Source organism: Aquarana catesbeiana, linkage group LG01 (assembly GCF_042186555.1).
Source record: "Aquarana catesbeiana isolate 2022-GZ linkage group LG01, ASM4218655v1, whole genome shotgun sequence".
NCBI classification, from domain to species: Eukaryota; Metazoa; Chordata; class Amphibia; order Anura; family Ranidae; genus Aquarana; species Aquarana catesbeiana.
This window is the reverse complement of record NC_133324.1, coordinates 476,335,553-476,349,629: the sequence shown is the minus strand read 5'-3', so window position 1 is coordinate 476,349,629 and position 14,077 is coordinate 476,335,553. Positions and strand designations below refer to the sequence as shown.

The following is a 14,077-nucleotide window of genomic DNA, read 5'->3' as shown; positions in this document are numbered from 1 at the left end:
CAGGACTTCTCCCAAGCCTCTCCCATCCTATGGCAATCCCTACCCCAATCTATCTGACTATTTCTTTCTTTATTCACGTTCAGGCGATCTCTAAAATCTTTTCTCTTCAGAAAATCATATCCTGCCGACACCTAACAACTGTACTTTTATTTTCTCTATCAGCTCATCCCCCCCATTTATTATCTTTTGTATCACTTGACCCTCCCTTTTAGACTGTAAGCTCTAATGAGTAAGGCCCTCTGATTCCTCCTGTATTGTATTGTATTGTAACTAACGTTGCAAAGTGCTGTGCAAACTGTTGGCACTATATAAATCCTGTATCATAATAATAATAATAACACAAGAGGACTGACAAGCCCCCTATGTGATAGTTTTGGGCAGGTGACAGGTACTCTTTATGGAGACATCAGGGAACTATTAAATCCCAAATGTCTCTTCTGCCCTCCAATGCAGATCATGCTTGATTAGCTGCTTTCCTGGCTGTAACAGCCAGGGAATGATAGCTCTGAAACCAGAAGTGAATAAATCATCATCACTTCTGGCTTCATTAGTGACAGAGGAGATTGGGGAACAGATGCTCCTTCTGACCTGTATGTGACCTGATTTAAGCAGCTTCGGCATTACTATAGGTTTCAATGAGGAAAGAAGCAGGTCTAACACAAACATAAGTCCGTTAACACTGGCCTTAAATATTGTTGGATAATCCTAACACTAAAAGATCTGTCATTACTGAGATATGTATTTAAATATGTCAAATATGTCATATTAAACAAGTCAGTATCATCAAATCATCCTCTCGTACTGATTTGGAGCAGGCCAAAGAGGATGCTTCGGTGGTTGAAGCCAGATATATACTGGACCCCAGTACAACCAATAAAGCAGCTTGGGGGGGGTCTCTCAGACCAGATTGAGTTCACTGCTGGCAGACAGGGCCCGAAATAAACTATTCTTCCAGAAACGACTGACCTGGGCAGAAGAGGAGGTATCTGGTAGACTGCTGGCCCAAGTAGCCCATTCTCAATCTAACCCTGCATCAGTAATGGCTCTGTAGGATCAAGAGGGGCAGGTGTGTACTCATACAGCTTCTATTCTGTCTATTCTACCATCTTTTTACCAGGAAATATATGCCTACCTATACCCTAGTTGAGCTGTCCATCTCAATACTATTACCCTTCCCATGTTATAGCAGGCAGACCAACAATTTCTTCACACTCCTCCATCCAGGGATGGATAGTATCCTGATTGAAATTTATAAAAAATATGACGAGGTGCTGTTTTCAGCCCTACTCAATACGTTTAATGCTATCTTGAAAAAAGATAAGGACCCTTTACATCCGGAGTCATATCGACCATGTTCTTTACTTTCAACTGATGTTAAAATATTGGTCAAAGTTTTGGCTAACAGATTGAAAAAGGTGATAGCACATATTATTCATCCCGATCAAGCTGACTTAATGCCAAATGTGTCTACAGCTGTAAATATTAGACGGGCTTATCTCAATATGCATATACTGATCACCAACTCTACGGATCGTGCCTTTTTGGCCTTGGATGCCATCAAGGCCTTTGACAGTGTAGAATGGTCATACCTGTGGGCTGTTTTAGAGAAATTTGGTTTTCGGCTCCACTTTTTGTCAATAGGTTAAATTATTGTATTCAGCCCCTAAAACTTCCTTAAGGGTCAAAGGCTTGCAGTCCTCCCCTTTCAAGCTTTTTTGTGGCACTAGGCAAGGGTGACTTTTGTCGCCCTTGCTTTTTACCATTGCTATTGAACCTCTGGCCTTCCTTTTACAGGGTGCCTCTCATGTAGCTGGTCTGGTTTGAGGTAATATGGAGGAAAAGGTAGCGCTGTATGCTGATGATGTTCTTTTATTTTTATCTAATCTTCGGTCGTCTCTGTCAGCAATTATGAACTATATACTGTAGATGAGTTTGCTAGATTCTCAGGGTTGATTATTAATTGGAAGAAGTCTATGCTTTTGCCATTAGACCCTTTACCCAATGCTTTACCATCCACCATGGCACATCCTAAAACGTTCTCTTCTTTAAAATATTTGGGTGTGACCATGACAGCCTCTACCTTGACATATATATCAGACAATTGTTCTCCATTGTTAACAAACTTTCAAAGCCAAAGTAAGGTCTGGTGTAAACTTCTTCTTTCAGTTATAGGACATATAAATTTAATAAAAACCATATGGATGCTAACCTCACATAGGTTAACCCAGATTTTCATTCTCCATAGGGTGTATAGGACACCGGAATTTTTGTGTGCTATTGGTTTAAGAGCCGATCCAGCCTTTCCTAGATGTGGTAATTCGTGGTCCCTGATACACTTATTATGGTGTTGCCGAAACTTCAAAAGGTATTGGGCGGAGGTTGTGGGCACACTTAATGGAAATTTAGAGGTGAACCTTCCATTGGATCCTCTTACATGCTTATTGGGCTACATTGATTTTTCGTTGCTTAAGCCACCAATACGGATGACTGCTGTGGGTGTGCTGTTCGTGGCTCGAAGGCAAATTGCCTTTAAGGGGACTGCCTTGTATCCTCCATCCATTTCTGACTGGATATTCGATCTTAACAAGTGCATTTCTTATGAGAAACACACCTTTTTTATTAGAAATTCATAAAAATAGTTTGATTCAATTAGTCACCTTGGTTGGCCCATATGAGCCCGGAACCGAGTTAGGTTATAGGCCCATTCAGGCATAGCTGTATTGTTTAGTTTATTAAAAGTAGGGCCCATATGCAATGTTGTTTTTTTTTGCTGGCTGTTATTATGCTTTTTACTTACTTACTGTTTTGATTGCATTTAGGTATGCTCTTTGTGCTTTTTTTTTTCCGCTATGGTGTGTATTTTGTATGTATTTTTGTTTTGTTATGTATTTCTGGGATATGTGTATTTTGTTTACTTCTTTATGTGTAAAAAACCTCTTTCAAATAAAATCCAGTCTGATTTAATAAAAATGTATTTTAAATATGAGCATTATTATGAGTATGCATGCATGACAGTTACTGAATGGCAGTCTCTAGGCAATCAGATGAAAAGTGTGAAATAATCAGTAGTACATTTTTCAGTAACCAGGGGTAACCCATAGGTAGCCTTATCATAATTTTTGTACAAAAAAACAGTAGTTATTTAACCCAAATCCACCAATCATATTCAAAAATTCAGGACATGTATGATGCTGGTTGGTGCCTGAGGAGAAGAAACTCCAGTTCTTATTAAAAACACATTGATACATAAGGCCAGTAATGATTTCTATACAATTAGAGTATTCTAAGAATTATTATGAATAATGCCTAGGGGTACTTTAAAGAGATTGTAAAGGTAATTTTTTTTTAAATAACAACCATTTCCTGGCTCCTCCCCCATTTTGAGTACCCTTATAGCAAAGGGGCACTCGTGTGGGCTCAATCCTAAGTTGGGCTCTGTGTGTCCATTGACACACAGAGCATGGCTTGGCCCGATCCCATGCTCTCTCCTCACAGGCTGTGATTGGCAGTTTATGGCTCCCGCTGCTGCCCTCATATCCAGTGAGAAGAGAGAGAGAGGAGAGAGCCGCTGCTCTGGGGTACAGCGCTGGATCAAGATTGGGCTCAGGTAAATATTTAGGAGGGGTGGTGGGGGGGGGGTTCTGAACACAGAATGTGTTTTACCTTATGCAGAGAATGCATTAGGGTAAAAATATTCTGCCTTTTCAACCTTTTTTCGGTGTGATCAAAATTTCAGGCATGTTATCTTTATCTTTAGTATTAGAAGATCTGCTCGTTGACTTATGCAGCGCTTTAACTGACTATTGCGTGGTCGTACGATGCTGTATCCAAACAAAATTGACATCTTTTTTTTTCTCACAAATAGAGCTTTCTTTTGGTCGTATTTGATCATCTCTGTCGTTTTTATTTTTTGCGCTATAAATAAAAAAAGAGCGACAATTTGGAAAAAAATACAATATTTTGTACTTTTTTGCTATAATAAATATCCCCATTTTTTTTTAAAAACAAAGCTAATTTTTTTCCCTAAGTTTAGGCTGATATGTATTCTTCTACATATTTTTGGTAATGAAAATCGCAATAAGCATATATTGTTTGGTTTGTGCAAAAGTTATAGCGTCTACAAAATAGGGGAAAGATGTATGGCATTTTTAATTATTTATTTATTTTTTACTGGTTATGGCGGTGATCAGCGATTTTTATTGGGACCGCGACATTATACCGATTGGACACTTTTGACACATTTTTGAGACCACTGACAATTATACAGCAATCGGTGCTATAAAAATGCACTGATTACTGTGTAAATGTCACTGGCAGGGAAGGGCTTAACACTAGGGGCGATCAAGGGGTTAACTGTGTTCCCTAGTGTGTGTTCTAACTGTAGGGGGATGGGAGTGACTGGAGGAAATGACAGATCGTTGTTCCTAGCTAGTGGGAACTCACGATCTGTCTCTCCTCTCCTCACAGAACAGGGATTTGTGTGTTTACACACACACCTCACTGTTCTGGCTCTCGTGCCCGCAATCGCGCGTGTATGGTCATCGCAACCGCCAGCCACATGCATCAGCACCCCGCAGTGCAGTGGGCGCGCGCCTGCTATCCCGCTTAAAGAGACCAACGTACAGTTACGACAGTTCGCGGGGATCGTGACGACCAGCCGCCGCAGTATAATGATGGCGGCTGGTCAACAAGTGGTTAAACTCTCAATCTGATGGCTTCTGTACAGCAGATCAGAATCACAGGAAGCTCATATAGCATCAACACAAACTCAAGAGTTTTCACTAGTTTAAATAAATAATATTTAGTGACTCTTTTTAAGGAACACATCACTGTAATAAAGGGTCCCAGTCACCAGACCATTCATTTTAACGAGTTTTCCATAAGATTATATGTGCACGTAATATATTTTAGGCATGTTATTGCTGCTGGGAGCTGCCATCTTGGATGTGATGTCACCAGCCCCCGCAGAATCAGAACTGTCACTCAAGTTACACTCTGTGGTATTCCCCTTTATTCCTCCCCGGGTTGTTATATTAAAGGTTATGTAAGTTGGTGAAGGGACGGGTGGAGAAATTGGGCCACTGCAAAGAGTAAAGTTGGCCATAAAAGAATTTTGTCCAAAAACTTTTGTTTCAGGAATATCCATTCAATTTTCAAACTGTTAGTGGGGTCAAAACCGTTGTTTGTAAAAGCAAAGAAAAGTTTGAAGTGCTGATTAATTTATGTATGAATGTTTGCACCAACATTTGTAAAAAAGATCCTTAAAAAAATCTACTAGTGCATTAAATAGACACTTGCAAAAAAGGAAAGGCCTATGGCATGAAAGGACAGAAATAGCTGTGCTAGGGAATTAACTAGTAACACTTGCAGGAAAAATTTAGAGACACATTACAAGTTAATAAATATTCATTTATGAAAAGGAAAAATGCTGTTATGCCGCGTACACACGAGCGGATTTACCGTCAGAAAAAACTTGGATGGTTTTTCCGACGGAATTCCGCTCAAGCTTGCCTTGCATACACACAGTCACACAAAAGTTCTCTGAACTTTCGACCGTCAAGAACGCAGTGACGTACAACACTACGACAAGCCAAGAAAATGAAGTTCAATGCTTCTGCGCATGCGTCGAATTGTTTCCGAGCATGCGTTGGAATTTGTACAGACGATCGCATTTTCAGATAGGAACTTTTTCTGACTGAAAAATTGAGAACCTGCTCTTAATCTTTTGCTAGCGGGAATTCCGCCAGTAAAAGTCCGATGGAGCATACACGCGCATTTTCCGACCAAAAGCTCTCATCGGTCTTTTGCTGGCCGAATTTACGATCGTGTGTACGTGGCATAAGAAAGCATTTAAAGAACCTGATTTTTATGTGTTTTTTTGTTTAAGTTGGTAATAGGGTTTCCTTAACCACTTCAGCTCCGGAAGGTTTTACCCCCTTCCCGATCAGGTCATTTTTTGCAATACGCCACCGCGTTACTTTAACTGACAATTGCACGGTTGTGCAACACTTTACCCAAATAAAATTGATGTCCTTTTTTTCCCAAAAATAGAGCTTTCTTTTGGTGGTATTTGACCACTTCTGCAGTTTTTATTTTTTGCACTATAAACAAAAAAAGACCGACAATTTCGAAAAAAAAAAACAAAATTATGTTTTTACTAGTAATGGTGGCGATTCATCGATTTTTAGCAGGACCGCAACATTGCAGCAGACAAACCTGACACTAAGTGACACTTTTTGGGGACCAGTGAAACCAATAGAGTGATCAGTGCTAAAAAAATGCACTGTCACTGTATAAATTACACTGGCAGGGAAGGGGTTAACATCAGGGGTAATCAAAAGGTTAAGTGTGCTCCTAGGGAGTGCTTTCTAACTGGGGGGGATGCTGTTACATAAGCAGACCGCCGTTCTGCCTCCCTTGTGAATGATCAGTGGTCCCGTCGGCCATCGCGGCCACCGGCCCCGCTGATTGGCTCCCACTATGTCCAATCACAGTGGGAGCGGAGCTCTGGCAGCGCGCAGAAAAGAGCGGAGGAGAGGAATTGCATACAGGTATGTGATTTTGCACTTAAGGGCCGCCCCGCTGCAGTATATGTATGTGGGGCGGTCTTTAAGCAGTTAAATGTGTTTTTTAGCTTTTTTTTACCATACTTTTCTTCTGGGTTACAGGAGTGCACTTATTTCTGCTTTCCTGTGAGCTAGATTCAGCTAAAGCCTGCTGTCAGCTGATGTCCCAAAGCCAGTCCAGGCTCTGCAGGGATCGGAATTTTAGGGTCAGGATCCTCCCAGATGCCTGTCTGGCAGCTGGCTCAGCCTCTCACCATTCTGCTGAGAGCCTGAACCAGCCTCTTCTGCCCCCTCTACACTCCGGCACTCCAGTGAACGCTGGAGGGGCAGAGCAGAAAGCTGGTAGAGCAGACCCAAGAACTGAGTGATCAGCGGTCATGTGATCACATGAGTCTCAGCCTTAGAGCCAGAGGGGAACAGCTGCAGCATTAGTTAGATTTTTTTGATATCCCATACTTCTCCTTTCAGCCTTCACTGTTAAACCAGATCTGTACCTCTCATATTCTGTTCATTTAATACAGAAAATGGCATTGACAAATCCATCAGAACATGTATTGCCCATGTGTTCTACTTCATGGAAAAGGGCCTCTGGGCACTTTGCTGAAATCAAATTGCTTTTAATACTCTCTACCAATGTATGATAACATTATTATTATAAAGTAAACATGTTTAGGCATTGTGTAATGCACCCTTGGGAAAATAAAATACTTACCCAAACATTGCGTCCTGCCATTACCGATTAATCCAAAATTACACATACAGGAATATTTCTTGTCTTTTTCTATACACGTAGCATTTGGATGGCATGTTTTGCAAACCTCAATGGTGAGTATTTCTGGATGAGAAAAAAAGAGAAAAATATTAAAATACAATGCTTTTGAAAACCCCAGTTGAAGTCTTTGCGGACGAAATGCGTAGGGTTATTACGCTGGCCCAAACCACCTTTTACTGTGCATTTTATTTGTTCAATTGAACTGAACATGATATTCATTTATTTGGATGTTGGATGTTTTTACTATAATATATTCCATCATTTGGATTTACGCTATGTGGAGGTTTTTTCTCCTTCTTAAACCTTGAAACCATTACCACTGTCTGGAGGAAACGTAGTTGGTGAGTCGTGCCCTTGAGCTCCTACTGGTCAGCATATGAGAGGACAGAGTACTTCGCTCTTGGAGCTCTATCCATTTCTATGGTGATTGGCATTTTGGATTCTCATTGCCCTACAGAAGAGAAAGTCAAACACTTCACTCTTGGAGCCTGATTTCACGTTACCGGTCTATGCCTGATTGATTTACGGCCGTACGGCAAGTGGGTCCACCATTTCGGGTAAGAGTACCCCTTCCCCCCCAATCCCCAGAAGGTGGAGGCACTCCCGCGTGTAGCTACAACTGCTGATCACATCTATTTGAGAGACTGTCTGATATTCATTTGAAACAGCAAATAGAATCTCTTCATACCATTCTGCATGTTTGCCATGATATTATGATCTCATGGACTCCTATTGTTCCAGCTATATATGTATAATGTATTGATATTTTAGACCTTTATCCTCAGTAGTACAATTGCAACCACAGTTGTAATTGTTACTTTATATCACTTTTATATGGTCACTTGCAGGTTTGTTTCATTATCACCTTCATAACACATTGTGCCTATATTGATCATCTTTATAATTACTAGACAACTCACGCTATTATTATCCTTCACTTTTAGTCTATGCGATTTTTTGTGACTTTGTATCGTATTTGGTCTTTCCTTATACACTCACTGTGTTAAATATTTTCTCATGTGCTCTTTTCTATGAGAGACAATTTTTGTATTCTTAGATCATATAACCTCCAAACGGTTTGTTTTGGTAGGTTTTTATGACTAATATACATCATTAGCGCTACATATTTACCTAACACATTTGTTCACAATTAGTCTTATTGTTGTGTTGGCTGCTCACATTTGAGGTTGGCGCAGTATTTTACCTTTTCTTTTAACAAAATTAAAATATAGTTATGACTATAGTCAACGTGTAAAATCATATAATTATTTTCACAATAAATTTCATTTTTTTCCCAGTCTACTCCTATTAATCTGATCTTGAAGTCTTTAACGTTTTACTTTGTGAAGATCCCCACACATTTACTTCCAGAATTCTGTCCTGTGAGTAGACACTTCTGTGTCACACATTTCACAGAGCCTGCCTTCTGAACTTCAGAGGTGATGAGAGGAGGAGTTTCAGGAGGCAGAGTCAGTACAGGTATCACTGCTTGCAGGCAGCAAGATACCATGGGATACTGTATGTAGTCCTTAGAAATTGAAAATAAACACCATAGGAGAATCTGCAAAGCATGCTGGGAGTCCAGGAAGGCGTGGAAAGGAATGGCCAGCACACAGGCAGAACTCACAACATGAAAGGAGATTTTTAAAGTAAGCTTATATTGGATCATCAATAATAACTATTCTTTATATTATTATTACAATGTTGATGCTTATTATTTTACCAGGGGTGCTCAAGGATCTTGCCCCAACACTTTTGCTGCAGACTGCTATCACTGCTGCTCCTACCAAGCTTTGTTGTGCAGGATCATGTCTTTCCTCATGCATGTGGTACCCAAATAGCTGGTACTTTTACTATGGCTGATATGCTGCATGCAGAGGCTGCACACTGCAGAGCTCTTTCAATTTGCTGCCTGTTCAATTGCTCAGGTATTGTCTCTATGCTAGGCGATTGCTATCAATTGCTTCAGCCAGGTTCCAAAAAAATGAAAGGTCAGAAGGTACAAATACTGTAGCTGCTGACTTTTAATAACAGACACTCCCTGGCGCTGGCATATTAACTGTGGGAAGGCGGCTGTGACTCCTTGCAGCTTCTCAACCAGCTTCCCACTGCGCATGTGTGAGCCGAGCTGCACTCTGTGAATGGTCACGCTGCCTCCTGGGACCTATGACATGTCTCAGATGGTTGCAAGATGGGAGGGGGACCGAACTTTCACTCAGATCGCCTAGGCAATCTGAGGGAAAGTGAGAGCAGGTACCTGCCGAAACTAGGTGCCTGCTCCCCAAAAAAATATATATTCCAAGGATGGCGGGGATGGTGGGGGGAGGAGGAAGAGCAGAACTTTTCCTTTAGGGAAAAGTTCATATTTTTATTATTGTGAGAAAAACTGGGAGACAGGGATAGGTTTGGTCTGGGGATTTGTGGATTGTGGTTGTGAAGTATTTTGGTGCACTCTGCTAGTTTTTTTTTGTTGTTGTTGTTGTTTTTTTTGTTTTTATTTCCATATTTGCCTGCAGTAGACTTTAATGAGGTTCTGATTTGAGCTCGCAATTTTCAAAGCAAACTAAACCTAAGCACATTTCCCCATCCCTACAAGTGATGCATGTAAACACTGTCAAACAAGGAGTAGAGATTACTAGTCACAGCCCTCAACACATGGCACTGAAAGAAACATTAGTAGAGCAGAGGCGAAGAGTTGCTGTTGCGTATATATGGACAGTTTAAGTGATGACTGAAATATGAAGGATGGATGATTCTCACAACTCCACACTTTCTTCAAGATGTGTTTTCTCTAGAGAAGGAAGAAGTGACATAACGTATTTCTTAATAAAGTAGAATATGCTTGTTTTTTATATCTCAGAGGGATTACATAGGCTTCTGTGTGCTGTGGGTGACCTCCACTTCACCTCCACCCCACGTCATTTCCCAAGGAAGTCTGTACATTCAATCACTCTGTGCTCCACTTGGGGTACAATAAATAAAACTGAATTTATATGGCAATGATGGTCTGTATTCTCTGAATTGTTTTTGCATTTAAAAGTTGGTTGACAGTTGCTGCCTGTATGACAGCATAAATTCTAACTATCATTTTTATTCAGCAATGACAGACCCAGTATTTTTCAATGAAAGGTGTACCTTATCCACTATGTTGCTGCTGTTAATGCACTGTTTGCAAGCTGACCTACAACAGTCTTTTCCCCTGCCGCCTTGTACAGTAACCTGGATATGTACTTATAGTAGTGTCAACATTTTTCAACCACAGTCTTGTGCTTCCTCTGAAAATCGATACATTATAGACATATTACCATAAATGGCAGATTAAATTGTGTAGACTGGTTTTGTTTTTGTTTTTTATAGTAAAAGAAGGTTACACATCTTCCAAAAATATGGTTATGTTTATGTGAATATTGGAACTGTAATATTCACGGTATAATATTTTAAAAATGATGGCAAACAGACAAATCACAGCCTAACCAAGATTAAGCATTCTTAACAGTAGGGATAGTGAGGATTTATAATATAAATTTACATTTCGTTAAATGTTCAGAATATTTCATTGCTTCCATATATTTTCTCTGATTGTAAGAACAAATCTTTTCCATTAATAACTTGTGCACTTGGCACAAAAATTATAGTACTTCTTACATGGTTGATCTCTTCCTGTTCCATTGTGACGACTTCTAGAACAAATTCTTTTCATAGGAAACACCTCTTAGCATTGAATAAACATTTCAAGTTATATATGCGTTTTATGCAAGAGACCTGTGATAACTAGCATTAAGAGTGGACTATGTTCTGACAAGCCTGTAGACATCAGTTTGTATTCAGTTTTGAAAGTGATGGCCAGCCAAAGCATACATTGCTTCACACTGATAAGAATTATCAGACACACCAGCACATAATCAATTCAACTATCCTTTGCATTGTGGGACCAGCAAACACATGTAATTGTTAATGGCATACCCTCCCTGTAAAACTGTATGGGTGAGTTTGTCGTAAATAATATGGATACTTGACCTTGGTCAGGATTAAATCTTTTCCCTGTAAAAGTAGTCAGCCTAGTTATTGCAAGAGAAAAAAACAAAACAAGTGTAGCGCTAATGAGATGAATGTCCAATATGTAAAAACCGTAAATGTTCCCAAAGATAAACAAAAAGGCAACAATATGAGAGGTCCTTCAAGAGACTGAAACTTCAAGGAGATGCTGAAAATAAACACACCACCACCTGAAGATGAAGAGGCTTACCAGATGTGATGGACCCAAAAGGCATACGCCAAGTTGGGTCAGATAGGCTTGGGTGGTGAGTGACTCGAGACGACCTGGAAAGATGATACTTGTGGATGAACCGGCTTGTTGCTGGATCCCTTTAAATGGTGGGTGTCCAAACCAGGGGGGGCGATGTGGACAATGATGTGGACAAGTGGAAAAAGAAGGAATGGCCACATAGTGTAAATCCATAAAAAATATATATTTTTTTTACGGATTTACACTATGTGGCCATTCCTTCTTTTTCCTCTTGTCCACATCATCGTTTGGCTCTTCTAAACTCGATTCTGAGGGATACGATACCACCTGGCTTGCTTCATCCACATGGCCCCCCCCTGGTTTGGACACCCACCATTTAAAGGGATCCAGCAACAAGCCGGTTCATCCACAAGTATCATCTTTCCAGGTCGTCTTGAGTCACTCACCACCCAAGCCTATCTGACCCAACTTGGCGTATGCCTTTTGGGTCCATCACATCTGGTAAGCCTCTTCATCTTCAGGTGGTGGTGAGTTTATTTTCAGCATAGATGTCTCCTTGAAGTTTCAGTCTCTTGAAGGACCTCTCTTATTGTTGCCTTTTTACATTTACGGTTTTTACATATTGGACATTCATCTCATTAGCGCTACACTTGTTTTGTTGTTTTCTCTTGTCTATGCCTTGTTGGTTGTGTTAGCTGATTTTGTTTTTATATAGGGCAGCGCAGAATCGTTTTGTACATATAGCCTAGTTATTGCAAAATGTTAAGCCCATCAAAGAATTATGGTCTTCTTGACCTCTTTACTGGAGCTCTGAACTCTACCATCTTGCTTGCAGAAGCTTTCAGAAGTTGGATGGATATTTTCATATACTGCAGTATACAACAATCACATAATTTATATTCTAGATAGGTATTCACACACAAAATCTGATACCAAAGTGCATGTTCCAAGTTCTCACTAAACTACCCAGCCCCCCATGACATAAGCTTTTCTGGTTTATTGCTCATTTATTTAAGAACATCAAGGCATATACAGTGGGGGTTATTTACTAAAACTAGAGAGTGCAAAACCTGGTGCAGCTCTGCATTGAAACCAATCAGCTTCCATTTTTATTTGGTCAAAGCTTAACCTCCCTGACGGTATTCCCGAGTGTGGCTCGGGGTTAAATTTCAGCACCATTAGCGGTAACCCCGAGCCACACTCGGGATTACATCTCAGGATCCTGGTGCGGTGTTGCTTATCTTGTCCCCAGGATCCTGCGATGTCCCCCGCTGTGTCTGCGGGCTCTGTCCTCCTCCGAAGCCTCTCTGTGCCAGGCTCTGTTCCCTGTGAGCGTCGCAACGCACAGGGGCAGAGGCTGCCGGCAAATTCAAAAAATGTAAAAATCATAACACATACAGTACTGTAATCTTACAGATTACAGTATACTGTATGAAATCATTTCACTTCCCTTTTGTCCCCAGTTCTTTGTCCAATGCCCTGCATGCAGTTTTATATTATATATACTGTTCTTTCTGCCTGCAAACTTGAGATTGTCCATAGCAACCAAAAAGTGTCCCTTTACATCAAAAGTGGCTTTCGACCAGCTAGAAAACAGCGATAGTAAATTAGAACACTTGCAGAATTGATCGATAGTGAATCGTGAGGGAATTCATTTTATTATTATTATATTATTATTTTTTTTAATTATTTATATTTATTTATTATATTATCATTTATGATTTTGTGTTTCAAACTTCATCATACCCGGGATATCTACTAGACTCTTGTTTGGACAGATTTAAGTGTGTTATTGTTAAGAATTACAGGCTTACAATATAAAACGCCAAATTTCCATGCAAAATTATTGTACCGCTTTCAGCACCTAAAATCCGAAATAATCATACCGCCAGGGAGGTTTATTGAACAAGCTGAAGTTAGAAGCTGGTTGGCTACCATGCACAGCTGCACTAGATTTTGCACTCTCCAGTTTTAGTAAATCTCCGCGTTGCTTTTCTGTATCCATATCATTTTATAAATACATGATTTTTCAGCGTAAATTACCATGCATTTCACAGAAAAGATAGCTGGTCAAATGATTAAAAATAAAATCTCCCAATGGGTGGCAGAAAAAAGACAATGATGTTTGATGTTCATGTGTATTCCCGGCCTGAATCCAGAACCATATTTTCTACAACTTCTGTTACCAACTTTACAGGACCTCAACAATGTGTGTCTGTAGCATGCTAACCAACAGGACATCCTATTAGCTAATCAAGAAAGTTTGGATATACAATTAGAAGTCTGCACCTGTATTAAAAGAGGAAATGCAATCACTGCAGGAATAACACTTACAATATTTCACTATAAAAATATATAGATCTTGCAAGCTACTTTAGAGCAACCTGAGACTACCATCAGCATCAGGTATAAAGTAACCTGAGGTTACAACCTAGCGTCAGGTGTGGTATAACAATTCCTGTAAAACAAAGTACAAATTTACAGCTGCTAAGT

At 40.0% G+C, this 14,077-nt stretch overlaps 1 protein-coding gene across 3 annotated transcripts in view; it reads right to left on the bottom strand.

Annotated features, from left to right (window-relative positions):
- The window catches only part of SUSD1 (sushi domain containing 1), a 295,273-nt gene that overhangs the window by 256,585 nt on the left and 24,611 nt on the right, over positions 1-14,077 (bottom strand). For all 3 annotated transcript variants that reach the window (XM_073591463.1, XM_073591465.1, XM_073591471.1), the window contains exon 2: positions 7,279-7,401. In XM_073591463.1, coding sequence (XP_073447564.1) covers positions 7,279-7,401 — 123 coding nt within the window. The remainder of the gene's footprint in view (positions 1-7,278; positions 7,402-14,077) is intronic.